The 15180-nt window shown below is 39.5% G+C and overlaps 1 protein-coding gene across 2 annotated transcripts in view; it reads left to right on the top strand.

Moving 5' to 3' along the window:
* Nucleotides 1-1776: 1776 nt before the first annotated feature.
* rgl2 (ral guanine nucleotide dissociation stimulator-like 2) overlaps nucleotides 1777-15180 on the top strand; it is a 31310-nt gene continuing 17906 nt past the window's right edge. The window contains exons 1-5 of one of the 2 annotated variants that reach the window (XM_067600689.1): nucleotides 1777-2239; nucleotides 4337-4503; nucleotides 13024-13071; nucleotides 13466-13549; nucleotides 13665-13831. In XM_067600689.1, the coding sequence (XP_067456790.1) occupies nucleotides 4345-4503; nucleotides 13024-13071; nucleotides 13466-13549; nucleotides 13665-13831 (458 nt within the window). In that variant the 5' untranslated portion in view covers nucleotides 1777-2239; nucleotides 4337-4344. Of the gene's footprint in view, nucleotides 2240-4336; nucleotides 4504-10769; nucleotides 10993-13023; nucleotides 13072-13465; nucleotides 13550-13664; nucleotides 13832-15180 lie in introns of those variants that run through there. The other variant, XM_067600690.1, reaches the window with a different exon arrangement.

The raw sequence follows: 15180 nt of genomic DNA, 5'->3' as shown, positions 1-15180 counted from the left end.
AGAGTCCCTTAAACTTTACTAGAGAAATCAAACATTATCCCAACAGATAATCCTTCATTTGGCATTTTGACGATGGTTTTGGAGGGAGTCAAGCCAAGCCAATTTTTATTCATATAGCTCAATATCGCAAATCACAAATTTGCCTCAAAGGGCTTTACAATCTGTACAGCAACACAACATTCTCTATCTTTATTAGACTTTGTATTTGAATAAGGAAAAACTTCCCCAAAACACCCTTTAACAGGGAAAAAATGGATGAAACTTCAAGAAGAGCAACAGCGGAGGGATCCCTCTTTCAGGACTGACAGAATAGAACAGATAGTAAAATTATAGTATGAAAAAAACAGAATGACAAAATCATACATAAATTGATAACATGTAATTGGTAGGGCATCAAGGAATGTCCAGGTGCTGCCAGACAGAGATAGGACCTGAGCCATGTGACCTCCTCTCACCATGGAGATCTGGAAAGAGGACAGACTACGAAGGGAGGGAGAGACAAGAGGCTCAGTCTGAATCTCTTGGAAGATGAAGATTCAGATCCAACAGCCAAGGGAAGGAGAGTGGTCCCGGGATGGCCAATGGTCTGGTTCAAAGAAGCCTGAGTGGGAAGAGAGGACGTGGAGGAGAAAATAGGGGGAGAGAGGGAGAAGAAGAAAGATAGATAGAGAGAGAGAGATAGGTACACAACTCATGTGCTTGTGATACAACAAGCAAACAGAAAGTTAGAGAGATCCAATGGTTATAGGAAAGTTCACAAGGGATCAGTTTAACACATCACTTCATAATCTCTTGTAGGTGTTCGACTGGTTTGAGATTCGGTGATTGTGAAAACTAATGCATGTGTGTTTGTTTTATATTCATCCTCATAAAACCACTCTGTGACACCTTGTGCCTTGTATTCATGCCATTTTTGCTGGCATCCATACAACTACACTTGTGGTGTTTCCTGTGGATGTGGTGGTGCACTTTTAGAGCAACAGAGCTGCAAACATTTTGTTAACTGATTGTGAGAGAAGTGGCATCTAGGAGGCAACGGGGTTCCACTAAAAGACGTTATTTAGGTAAGGTAAGATAAGATAAAATAAGATACGATAAGATAAGATATACATCTGTCTTGGTCTCAACTGTTGCAGATGCATATAGAAAAATACAAGGTACACACAATATAAGTATATTATCTCCATATGTACATTATATAAATCTTAATCTGAAAATTAACCATTAACGTCAGATGTCAGATACGTGCAGTGGAGTAAAAAGTTAAGTATTTCAAAATTGTACTTAAGTACAGTAAATGTATTTAGCTAAATCACTGAAATACCCCTTTAACATCAGAACTGGAAATTATTTTTAGATTTAGTGACAGTAAAAATTAGGATTAGGGTTAGTTCAGGATTAGGCCTCGAGTTTAGGGTTGAAATTAAAACTTTAATGATTAGGTTGGGTTGGATGTATGACACAGATTAAATAGGTTTAGGATCTGTAGTTTAGTTTGTTTAATTCAGGTTAAGAATATGTAAATATAATAGGATAGCTTTGTTTTTTCAACAGTTTATTCAAATAAGATTATAGATTTGATGTTGTTTAAAGAGCTTTTGGATTGAGGATTATGGCTACAGTTAGGATTAGGTAAAACGAGGTGAAAAGGTTATAGGTTATAGGTTTAGGGACTGTCACTGGCATAGGAAAAGCGCGTGTGTTTGCGTGCGCGCGAGCCGCTTATGCGTAAGTGCGTTCGTGCGCAGTGAGAGTGTCTAGACCCCCTTCAGTCCATAAAGTCACATTTCCCCTGTGGAGCGGTGTATCGTAGACGGTCTGGTGTACAGTATCCTCACACTGTGTACTAACCAGAGAGACGCAGCGGTTGCCAAAGCGCTGAGTGCACAACATAGGCTACAGGAACTGCGACGTCAGAGAGAAAGAGAGAGGAGAGGGAGGAGGTGGAGGAGAGGGAGCGAGTTTGCAGCCAAACCAAAGTGCGCTATCAGCTGCTGAAGGCTGGACAGACGGGCAGTGTGGGGACACAGATAGAGGAGAGAGAGAGAGGGTGGGGAGGGGGGCGAGCCGGAGGACGGAGACTCCCTAGTCGTTGTCATCGGTGACGGTACAGATGGGTGCGACTCCCCTCAGCTGAGCCGGCCACCGATCCAGCAGTAACAGCGGTCATCCAATGCTGCCAGAATCCAGCTGACCACAGTTGGATAGCCTACATCCTGCTAATGACACTCGGCTATCAGTAAGTTGAATTACAGCTTCCTTCATTTCTGTTCCTCTATCTGCTTCATTTTAACGTCTTTTGGTAAAATTTCAAGGCCCTTTGTGTCATCGGGTGACTCACAATAGGAAGCAAATGTCATCATATGTCACTCTTGTATATTTAAATAGGAGTGTCAGTGCACAAACTTTTACAGCCCTCAGACTGTCAGGCTTTATTCTCACTATCCTACATGGACACAGAAGCTATCATTAGGACTGCACAGACTGTAGCACCACCCTATGGCTGCATGTATTGAGCAGAAAAGGAGCATTGTGTGGTGTGACTTAACTGTAACCTAGTTACAGCCCTATGTGTGTGTGTGTTCACCTCAGTCATATGTGAGCTGTTTGCTTTGGTCAGAGCCAGTGAATAGCAGCCATTCACAGCTCAGCGTAACCGTTAGTGCATAAACTGCACTGTTTATGCATGTTTTCTCTGCCTGTTCTCATCTCATGCAGATTGCAAACTAGTCCTTGTAAGCAAGAATATAACGAGTGAAATTACAAACCTGCAAGAATGATAGATGATTATGTAACTAAGTGTTGCACAAATGCCACAGAGCTGCAGGAGACCAAGACAAAAGCACAATAGAAAGTTGGGAGTGCCGGCATATTTTTATATCACACTTGAGGCTTTTTAGCTCTTGCTTGTATCTAAAGCTGTGAGAACAGAAAGGGGGTCCAGCACCTTGCTCACAGGTCATTTTCACCAGTGGTAGTGGGCCGTGTAGGGGATTCAAGTTGAGGATTTTCAGTTACAGCAGCCACCTGTCAGCCATCCTGCATATTTTTCCCACAAAAATCAAAAGAAACTGCAATTTACACACACAATATTTATTAAGATGTCATGCACTACCTACACAGCTGAGTGCTGAAACAGTGGTTTCATCAAAGTGCTTCAAGCTAGCATCACTGTGTGTGAGTCAAGTATCAAGCTCTCCATCTCTCTCCCTCCTACACCTCTCTTCCTGAAGCAGTGTTTACTAGATGCCTATCTTCATGGCAATCCAAATAGCAAAGACAGGAAAGGGAAATGAAAGCTATGCAAATCCTGACCTGCTGTAGGGCACAATGAATGTGTTTAACAAATTAAATGCAAAATGGCCTCAATGCCACCATTAACTTATTCTTGTATATTCCTTGTGTTTAAAATGTCTCCAATTTGCACTCAAAGTATGCTGTAATGTTTTCACAATGATTGCCAAAGTCAGACTTTGCTTGATATCCTGTCCAACAACGATCTTTAGCAGTTTGAGAGCATTCACAGCCTACCTAGTTACAATGTGGCTGTACATTGATTTGCATGTGTTTTTGTACTAATTAGACTGTTGTGTGATCCCAAAAAAAGTTAATCCATCCATCCTTTACTCACCAATGTGTAACAGTTAAGAATTGTGTTCAGTTGTATAGCACCTATCAACAAAAAGGCAATTCAAAATGCTTTACAACACAGAAAAAAAGACATTAACACAAGATATAAAATAGACACAAGTAGAGCAGCAACAATTAATCAAATAGCTGATCAACCGAAATTTAATCGGCAACAGTTTTGATATTCAATTAATTGTTTTGAGAAACAAAATTTCTGGTTTCTTTAGTCCTCTATGATAGTTAACTGAATATCTTTGGGTTGTGAGCTGGGAAACAGTGATTGACATGTTTTTTAACCATTTTCTGACATTTTATAGATCAAACGACTATTCGATTAATCGAGAAAATAATCGACAGTTTAATCGAGAATGAAAATAATTGTTAGTTGCAGCCATACACGCATTAAAGGCAAATAAATAGGAGCAATATAAAAAAGAAGATTAAAGTAAGCTAAAAGAGATGTGGTCAACTTTCTTAGTGTTAACGAGGACTTCAGCAGCCAAATTCTACTAATCTGCTTCTCTAGAGTGATTTATAAGGAGAATAGCAGAATAATAAGCTTCAAATGTTACTTTGTTTTATCATGAGCACTACTGAATATGTTAGCGCTTATTTAATCTCCGCAAACTCTCAAGATGTTTGCTCGAACGGCTGTTTAAGAGACCATGAAACACCTCTGTTCTTGTGTTCTTCCCATCCTTGGCAGCTGGCATCATGCTCCCCCGTAACATGCGAACAGGTGGTTGTGACCTGCCGGGGGTGGAGTCAAGCAATGTGCCTCTCATTGGCTACCGGCCCTTGTCACCTGACAGCGGCACCCCGAGCCACCAATCAGGGAGGAGGAGCAGCAGCGGTGAACTTGAAACTTCACAGGTGAGTGTGTTTTACTTTTGCATCAATGAAACACATCCATCATTTTGTCACTTGAGTGTGTGTGCTTATAGTGGCGACTGTGGTGTGTTTGAGAGCGAGACTATTTCCCACAGCGTCGTTCTGTGAAGTTCTGAGTGATGTTGTTTGAGTATTGACAGTCTACTGCCGCCTACTTTATTCGTTTTTTTTTCCTGTTCACATAATAAAGTGATCCGACGGAGCTGAGAGAGGATTACAAACTTTTCATTTGTCATGGTCCCCCCCCCCAGCCAACACAGCTAAAAGCATTTACAGCAGTCCTCCGTCCAACTACCCTTCTCTTGAATAAACAGCAGATGCGGTCGGCTTGGTTTTCAGAAAACCTTGAGGGAATAAGATCAGTGTGATCCAGACAGAAAGAGAGAAATGCGGCGTACGTACAGTATGTGTTTGATGCTTTTCCACCAGGGTGAACTTTTAAACTTTTTACATCTTCTAATGCAATAGACTTTTAAATAATTCACTTTTAAGACAATTCTTCTGCACTTCTCTGCATATGAGTTCTTTTTGCTGCTTTACTTGTATGCAGTTTGTCTCTGATATGCATTGACTTCAGAGTAACATCTGTACTTTAGTTGAACTAAATAGGAGGAAGTTAAAAGGTCTGTAGCACAGGTGAATTTCCCACGATCTTTCACCTCTGTTAATGTTTAGTGGCATGATAGCGAGGTGTGTTGAGCCTTATCACCTTCTCTGTATGAACTTCACACACAGCTGGAGTGTTGTTTTGAGGCCTTTTACTTCAAAGTCTCATCCAGGTTTACAGCTACAGTGAAATCGTTTTTTTTTTGTCTCTTGCATGTTTGCTGAAAAATTCAGACTTCAATAATAGCCACAAATGGTAACATAGCATTTTCCTTGAGTCATGATGATCTACTGACCAACTTATCTTGACCCAACCACACATGACCGGCACATGACTTGTTAGTTTGACTTTACACCAGGCCTGAAGAAACTCACGGCTAAAAAAAGAAGTTGCACTGAGTCTCTTTCCAAATGAGCAGACTTCCTCTGTGCTCATGTCACACGGCGGTTGCCGGACCTCGCGGTAAATAATGTATGTAGCGGTTTGGCCGGTCGATGCAGTGTACACCTGCTCTCCCTATAAACAGTATCCAGTATCACAGCCGGTCTCCAAGGACAGTCTGTCAAGTGGAAACCAATATGGCCACTTGATCATTCTTTAATGAGGGAAACTTGGATGTGTGAGCCAGGATCTGCAAAGTGACAACCTCGAGTGAGAAATGAAGCTCCGGTGAAGGAAACAAAGTGTGTTCTCATGTTCGGTTTCACTGACTGACACTTAAACATGGTTAATAAATAGATACTGATCATGTGTTTTGCATTTCTGAATCTATTTTCTTCATTGGCTCTTTTTTTCTATTCAAAGAGGATAACAGGCCAAATGTAGCTGATGGTTTCCAATGCAGCTACAGCTAAAAGATTTGATTTGATGTCATCCTTTCAGAATAAAAGATATTCTTATCATTTGGTGTAGATGTTGTAGTAGATACTTTCACCATTTTCAACATTTTCAAAAAGGTAACCAGGCAACTTCCATTTTTGTTGTCAGTCTCCTTGTTGGTGTTCCATTAACTAAAAAGTCAAGAATGTTGTGCGCTTACCTTTCCATGACAAAAATATAACTAGAGCTGCAGCTGAATTTACATTTATCATTTAATCTCCTGATTATTTTCTAAGTTTACCTTCTTAGTTTTGTCTATAAAATACCAAAATAGTGAAAAATGCTTGTCATAATTTTGTGGAGCTCATGGTTACGTCTTCAAATGTCTTGACATTTGAGAAGCTGCAACCAGCTACTGTTTGTTATTTTTGCTTTAAATGACCAAAAATGTTTATTTGATTATCAAAATAGTCGCAGATTAATTTTCTGTTGATCGATTAATATTAATTGATTAATCGATCAACAGAAAGTGAATCATTGCATCTCTAAATATAACATCATGTGTTATGTCTATTTGAAGGCAGTAATGTATTATTGTGTAATAAGTAATATTGTGTTGTATGCTAGGAAAGGCACTTTCCTACTTAAACATGACAATGCCCCTATGCACAAAACCAGGTCCATAAAGCAATGATTTTAGTAGTTTGATGTGTAAGACCTTGACTGGCCTGCACAGAGCCATGAACTCAACCCAATTCAATCCCTTTGAGACGAACTGACCATGAGCCAGGCCTTATCATCCGACGTCAGTGGCCGACATCATTGAAGCTATTGTAGCTGAATTGGAGCAAATCCCTGCAGTCAGGTTCCAAAATGTCATTGAAAACCTTCCCAGAAGAGCGGAGGCTATTACAGCAGCAGATTCATGCCCAGGTCTGGGAATGAGATGTTCAACAATCACACATTTTACATATTGCTTGGCTGGCCAGCTAGCCATTGTACATACCCATAAACCTACTACAGGAACAAGTTGGACATTTTCAGAGGTATCTATCAAGGTAATAGTGGAAATCACTCATGACAATCAAATGTGAGGAGTAAGATTAAGACAGTTTTTCCACACCGAAAGGTCAACTATTCCCCACAATTTACAGATCAGAGACTGATGGTATCTTACTAACAAAGTAATCGTATCCAAGGGAGATTTTTTCCTTTAAGGGGAACAGAACAGTTTTGACCTGAATGCCAAAGAGTTTTACTTGAAAGAAAGCAGATAACGGGCACCAAGGGATACATAGATGAAAGCGTGAGAAGAGGAGCAGAGAGAAAGATAGGAAGGAAAGGGTCTGGGTTGTGGACCACTCAAAAAAAACAATGGTTATCTTTAAATAAAGCTTCAGAAGATATATTTATGACCCCCTGTTTGGTGGAAAGACTGGTGTATTTGTTCAAAGGCAGTGCCTTTTGGCACAGCGGAAGCACAACTACATGAAGGTATTTAAGGAAAAAGGTTGGAACTGGTTGTTTTTTGAGACCAGGGGGTGAAAATGGAGAGTCGGCTTCCTGCCCGGTGCTTTTCTGGTGCCCTCCAATAGTTGACGTAGTTGTTCGCAAGGAGAGGTTGACGCAGGCTGAACTTGTGATGGAAGGAGAAGGGAAGAAAAATAGCTTCACAACACGACAGCACGTCCTGCTTCCTGTGTTTGTCTCCACTTATTATGTACTTCCTGCATGCAGCTGGGGGTGGGGGAACGTTTGGCCTTAAGAGAAGATCCCATCTCGCAAGGAACATAAACAAAGTGTCAAATCTGGCAACAACAAGGGATCATATGGGAAAAAATCAATAGTAGTTTTGATAAATCTTCTAAAAAATCACATGAGATTCACGAATAACAGCTGTGGAGTCATTTTTTATTAACCAGAAGCAACCCATGCCACCCACCACTGTGGCCTATATCATGATCCTTATCAGGCAGCTGAACTCCAAATTACAGACATCTATTACACCTTGGAAAGTTTCTCCACAGAAACAGCTGAAGGTTTCAGAAAAAGGTTTCAGAAGGCAAACTCAATTCGTTTCAGAAGGCAAACTCACCGAATATACTTTTATCTCAAGTATCTCAATATACCAGCTCTGTCTGGAGTAAGAACAGAGCAAAAGGGCAAGTTTCCTTTGTGTCAGTGATTAAGGCCCACAGGATCACCAGAAAACCAGAAAAGTGATCAGTGAGAGCTCTAAAACACTTTCACTCTTTTATAAGGAAGCAGTAAGACTATGCCTAAGGCGTGAAATATATTATCTTACATATAAATAAGCTATATTTAAAGTCTTGTTCGCAATTATTTTTATCTCAGTGAGACTCGTTTGCTCCATACTGCTGTTAATCATACTGCTAACTGCGTGCCCATGCATCTACCGCATAAGACACGTCTAATTGCTACTTTATCGTACTTTCTATGTTCACACTGTTAGTCTGAGTCAAAATCATGCTTAATCAATTTTTATTTGTTCTGTTATTATCTGTTCTCTTATTGTATTATGACCTATGTTATCTAATACAGAGTAAAGTTCAAAGTTTTATTGCTTAAAAGATTTTTTTGGTCTTATCTAGTGTTAAAATTTGATACAAGGAGGCTTATTTGTGACATTTAAAAATATGTGAGAGTAACTGACCTACTTTGGTTTAAGAAAATTGTAACTTGGTATTGTTACTCAGAACATTCATCCATATCAACCAGTTCTAAGAGTTTCAATATCTATTTTTAAGACTCAGAATAAACAAAGCCTTAACAAATTGAGTCCAGTGGGGCCTAATGATGTCAGACTTGCAGATATTTAAAGTCTAAGTAAAAACAATTAACTGTGTGTATGATCTAGCTTCGTAGGATGAATAATGCTAATAAGCGGACATAACTAGTAGTTTGAGTAACTTATCTTTGCATTTTCTTAATATATATTGTATAATTTTTATTTCATACACATTTTGCATAGTTGTTTTATTTCTCTTTCTCTTTTAGGCCAAATTTTGCACAATTCTTCAGTAAGCATCTATTCATCTGGAGGACCTGACTTCAGAGGAAATTGTATTACAGTTACAATTAAAGCCGCACCTATCAATAGTTTTTACATGGTCAATGAGTGAATGTGTAATGCAAAATGGGTTGCTCATAGAGACAAAACTACAGAAAATTATCAACTCGATCTGGAATTTCTCATTGTTTTGGTTTTGTAGCCCACAACCTCACAACCTCCTCGTGATAACATCAGATTGTTCATGCATGTCCACACGCTGTCAATTTCCTAACCTTTGTTGCTAAGGTTGTTCTACAGGTTGTTCGCGTTGTTCATTCACATATTTTGTTACGGATTTGGGCTCGAACATGCACGGACGTATTTGAGAAGTTTCATTTCGAGTCGAGAACGAGTAAAAGAAGTGAAATCCTACTGCTGCTGTTTGTTTACGTAGCCTCTGCCAAGTAGCAGCCTCTGGGAGCTAACCAATCAGAATAGAGTGGGTTCATTGGGAAGGGGGGCCTTAAAGAAACAGGAGCTACAACGGCCTGTTTCAGACAGGCTGAATTGAGGGGCTGCATAAAGGGCCAGTATAAGATAAGTGATGAGTTTTTTGAACTGTAAATCATACAAGATTTTCCAGTAGAGCCCCAGAATATAAATATAGACCTGGAAATGTGCATGATACATCCCCTTTAAAAAATACCTACAGTATACATTCTTTGTTCCCAGATTGTTACCCTCTTATTCTGTAACTTCACATCTTGTTTGATTGTACTTGCATGTATGTACTTGTATGTACTTTACTGGTACACTGATGGTACAGAAAAATTATGCTGTAAATAGGGATTAAACAGGGATTACTCTGTGGACCATAATCTAAACTCCATTGAACACATTGTTACTCTGTGGTTGCTGGATATATAAATTGGTAAATGTTTGCTAACACGTTAGCCATAACAATTTAACAGGATAATATGATACGATAAATGTTACATTGCTCAGCTGTCTCCAAGACGACAAAAACAAATAATATTGCTTTAATCATTAACCTTGCAGTCTCAGCTGTGTGTTACCTGACATGCTAATGAGGTGACTGCCATCCACACACACACACACACACAGCCGTGAAAGTCTCCACCTAGTTAGCATGGCTTCACTCTGCGATGTCATTAGCCCCTTAAATAAACACAGCATGCTTCCTGGTTTAGTGGCTGCTGAACATTTACTACCTCTCATTACAAGACTAGAGGCCTCTCACCTCTCACACAGCAAACTTCTGCCAATAGTCAGATGGTGGCTTTTTTAGTTAATTGTTGTTTTGCTTGGTGTAGCATTAAACAGGATACTCAGTCAAACTGGTTTATCTGCATGGGAAGGTCATCTACAAAGGCAAAAAGAGCAGGAGAGTGGCGAGGAGAAACTGAAAGAGAGGGGGTATTGTTCTGGAAATAGCTTCAGGGCTTTGTCTCTCAACGTGTGTGTGTGTGTGTGTGTGTTTGTGTGCAGGCAAGTGCACGTGTGTCTATTGATGAGGGTCTTTATTTGTGTGAGCAGTGTGTTTGTATGTGAATTATTCATATGCATATGTGTGTGTGAGAGTGTGTGTGTAAAAGGTGACTCACTAAAAACGAGCGTTGTCCTATCAACACTAACATATCCCTAAATGTGTGTTTGAATTGTGTGTGTGTGTGTGTTGTGTGTGTGTGTGTGTGTGTGTGTGTGTTTGTGTGTGCATAATGGGTGTTCCCGGGTGATGCAGGCTCACAGGGGCCGGACTAAGCTCCTGCTTCAGGTGTGTCTTTGTGAGATACAGACACAAGACTCGGAGAGGCAAACGGTAAAGACTTAAACATACAGATCTAGGTCAACTGACAGTGACAACAGAGGCAGTCAATTAGAGAGAGAAAGACAACAAAGGGAACGACAGATGAGAGCAAATGAGGGAAATGAAAATGGTATTAGTACCTTCATCCTGAAAATTTCCAGGAAGCTTAAGGATTGCTACCTGTCTGGACTTGCCGAGGGAAAGGTAACTTGTGTGACTGTTTTTTTTTCTTTCTTCTTCTCTCTTTTTTTGTGTGTGTACATTGGTTTATTTCATGGGAAAGATAGAATCGCAGGCAGATTTGCGTAAAAGCAAGTAGAGATAGCAGGCAGAATAACTGGTTTGGTACAGAGAGACTATTATTCAGAGCAGTAGGATCCTTTTTGAAAGCAGCGCCTGCTTGGAGGCCTGCTTGACCTTTGATCAAGTCAAGTAAAGGTAATCTGAAGTAGGCTAATAGAGGCTAACACATGCCTAATTACACTGTAGGTTGAGCTGGGGAAATAGCAGACCACAAGGCAGCAGTGGTTGCTTCATGTTTCGCCTCTGCTGCCCGCATGAATGTTTTCTTAGCTCATACTGTGACTTTGAATTTGCATTTGAGAAAGCTCACAAGTCAGCACATGCAAAATGAATGGTCATTAGTTTTTCTTTTTGAGAAGCTGGTTAACATTCAAAATGGTTTTGGAAGATTTTTGGTGTGTTTGTTGTGAGTGTGTTTCCAAGGTGTTGCTCAAGTGTTGACTCACGATGAGTATGAACCGTCTAAAATGGTCTGGAGATTTCCCCAGACATGCAGTATGACTGCACTCAGTGTTTTGCTCATACATTTTTTATCACGGAAAGTCACAGAAAGCATCAGTGTCAGGAGAAGTGTAAAGTGCTATCGATCAGCATATTAGTTAAATGCACAATCTGTGACATAGCTGTAAACAGGAGGGCAGTCCCTCCCACCACCAGAAATTCACAACACAAGATTGGAACCTGCTGTCAATCTAAAAATGATTAACAGCTCCTTTTAGTATGAGAGGTAACACTAGACAGCAACTAAATCTAAATTACTAATGTTATATGATGTTGTTAAAAACATGTCTTCATTTTGTTGAGCTTAAGTTTAGTTGAAAAAGAAAAAAATGCTGATTTTCCATCTATAACTCAAACCCTACAGGAATGAATATGATTATATCTCAAATTTGTGCTGTAAAAAAAAAAAAATTGGGCCTTGTTGTCGACACACCCTGCCTCAAGGATGTCATAATAAAGCTGTTTTGTCATGTGGCTCTTATTTTTCTGGCTGCTTCAACAGTATTTGAATACCTCTGGAGTGCTGTATATCTCACACTTATTCTCCCCATTAAAATGCCATGAGTCATCTGCTGACTGTAACATGACTTATGCTGTAGGATCCCGCTATCAAAGAACTGCGTGTGTGTCAGTATGTAGTTGTTGATATGACTGCTGCCAAGACAAATACCTGTACATTGATTGTATTGGACTGGACTACTGGATTTTGATTTTAAGTCCACAAGAAAGCCTATTGTTGAACAACATTCAAAAGGCTATAGCATTCATGAGTTTGTATGTGTGTGATTGGCAGACACTATGCTTAGTTGCACATTAAACCAAGTTTAGGGATAAATCTAAAATCAATCCAAAATAATTTTTCTATTGTGTTGCACCATCTCAACTCTTTAAAACTCTTTAAAATGGACAGTAGAGAGAGTATAGAGTTGCAATGATTAGTCAATCTACAGAAAATTAATCAGCAACTATTTTGATAATTGAATAATCATTTTAGTCATTTTTTAATTTAAAAAAAGGCCAAATATTTGCTGGTTTCAGCTTCTCATACATGATGATGATTGAATGGATTTTTATCCATAACAGTAAACTGATCATTTTTGGGTTTGGGACTGTTTAAAAAGGGCATTTTTCAGCATTTCTGCCATTTTATAGACATAACAATTAATCGAGAAAATAATCATAAACAATTACCATATGGTTTATCTAAGGAGATCATTCTTTGGTTGAAATGTATATACAGCCTGGTGGGTCGGGACTAGTTTGTCGTCATTTGAAGGCATCACAGACCAAGAACAGTGACGACCACTATCTCATCCAGTAATGATGATATGATGTGTTGCTTTACTCCTGATTCACTTGGTATAAAGCTTTTTTTTTCTAATATGACAAATGTGTTTATTTCTGTCTATGTTGTATGATTCTCTCTCTCAGGTAGAGCCCTCACCGATGAAGACTACCTGGTACTGTCCTCTGGATCTGGTAAGGCCGACTGTGTTGCTGTGATCCTTTGAGCCAGCACCAGTGTAAAATAGGGAAACTGTGTCAGGGACTTTCCCCGAGGCTAAAATTGGATCGTTAGAGCTCCATGTAGCATGTGAGAAATTAGTTCAAAGCAACTTGATTTTATGCTCCTTTTTTACACATGCATGGATATTATGTGTCTCTAGTGAAACAGATGATATCTCAATCATTATTTTACTGAGACTGTCTAATGTTAGAAGTTTTTAGTTTAGTAAAAAAGTAAGGTTAGATTTCATAAGTTTTTATTAAACAAATGCTTCATTACTCCTCATAATGTCAGTTCAGTTATCTTTTAAAAAATCCAAAGTCATGCATCGAACAGCGTCTTAACATCATTTTCTCTGCTCTATAGTCCACTGTGGTGGAGGAGGAAGAGGATGGGGTGATCTACACAGTGGTGGTCAAACAACATCATGTCGCCCCCAGCAGTCCGTTGGTAAGACATACTCGTTTGACTGACCTTATAGACCGCTCGAGACATGAGTAGAAGGGTAACATGAATAACACGAACTTCCTTTCTCTTGTCTTTTGCTCTCTTTTCCTTCCTCCAGTCCTCGGCTTCTCGTTCACAGTGTGTGAAAGCAGGAACAGAAGAGAAGCTTGTGCTCCACCTCCTCCACTCCTTCTCCATGGGAGATTCTTCCTTCATCACCATCTTCCTCTCTACCTATCGATCCTTCACCTCCACAGGAAGAGTGCTGGACATCCTCACTGACAGGTAGGAAAGAGTTTCGCCTTTGATCAGAACGATTGTGTTTGGAGTTTTTGTCTGGCAAGAAAATCCAGTGTCCAGGGAGGGTTTTAAAAAAGACTCAAAAATGAGAACAGTAAATAAAAAGGAAAGTAGCTGGTATGATAACAGTTCCAGGGGCATTGATGCACAACAAGACAGCAGCTGTCAGTAGCCTGTCTGGTTGGGTTTGTGTAGTTTGAAGCAGTGAAATCTTAGACTTATTCAGGCCAGTGGGAATTTGGGAAGAGGAGGAAATTGAGTTAACTGAGTATTTAAGACTGTTACTCAGCTCAGCCTAAATTGGAGGAACAAATCTCTTTATACCAAGATGATGCTCACAATGAAAAGGCTAACATGTAGATGTTTAGAAGCGTGTTAGCATGCTAACATACGCTAATTAGCACTAAACACACACAGAGGAGGCTGATGGGAATGTTTTTAGTTTTGCAGGTATTTGGTCATAAACCAAAGTATTGGACAAATTAAAATGTTGATTTGACAACTCAGTCCAAACCAAAGTCATTACAATCCATCTTGTGGAGGACATGAATGCCTGCTCTAAATTTTGTGCCGATCCATCTAGTAGATCTATATTTCACTCAACTTTAAATAAAAAAATTGTATGGCAATCCAAACAAAATGTCAACCTCAGAGCGCCAGAGGAAAAATGAGGGGATCACCAAATTCATTGGGAATCATCAAGTATTTGTACGAAATTTCATGGCAATCCATCCAATAGTTGTTGAGATACTTCAGTCTGGACCAAAGTTGTTGACTGAGAGACCAACTAGTATTACTATCCCAAGAGCCACGTTGCTAGCACTGCTAATAAAAACTTATCACAGGGCAATAGGACCTGCTATTTCATACAACAATCCCATGTTTTTATGGCTGCACCAATCCATCAAATAGAACTGTTCTAAATGTTGTGTGCAAAGTTATGTTTTCTCGAAAATTTAGCTCGACATACTTGGTACTTTCAAAAACTTTGAGAGCTCTTCTACAACATCAGTTGTGAGTTAAGTGTTGCACATGAATAATTTTGAAATTTCCTGATCATACAAATCACTTTAGTCTTTAAGGTGTATTCAAGCTTAAAAATGCGATAAAGCCAAAAGATGTCAGAGACCTTTCTCACTAGGAGGTGTCTGCAAAAGAGTTCCAGAAACCAAACGACGAAACTGGGTGTAATTAACTGTAGACCTAATTTCCATTTTTATAAGATAAACAGACAAGGCACTTCATTTACAGGAAGCACCTGTGTGGCCATATAATATGTAACTGCAACTTTCTTGACAACATAATACAGCAAAAGAAAACTCTTGGTTCTTTTC

Source organism: Thunnus thynnus, chromosome 10, assembly GCF_963924715.1.
Source record: "Thunnus thynnus chromosome 10, fThuThy2.1, whole genome shotgun sequence".
Taxonomy (NCBI): Eukaryota; Metazoa; Chordata; class Actinopteri; order Scombriformes; family Scombridae; genus Thunnus; species Thunnus thynnus.
The sequence above is the reverse complement of the archived record's forward strand: the minus strand, read 5'-3'. Positions and strand labels throughout refer to the sequence as shown.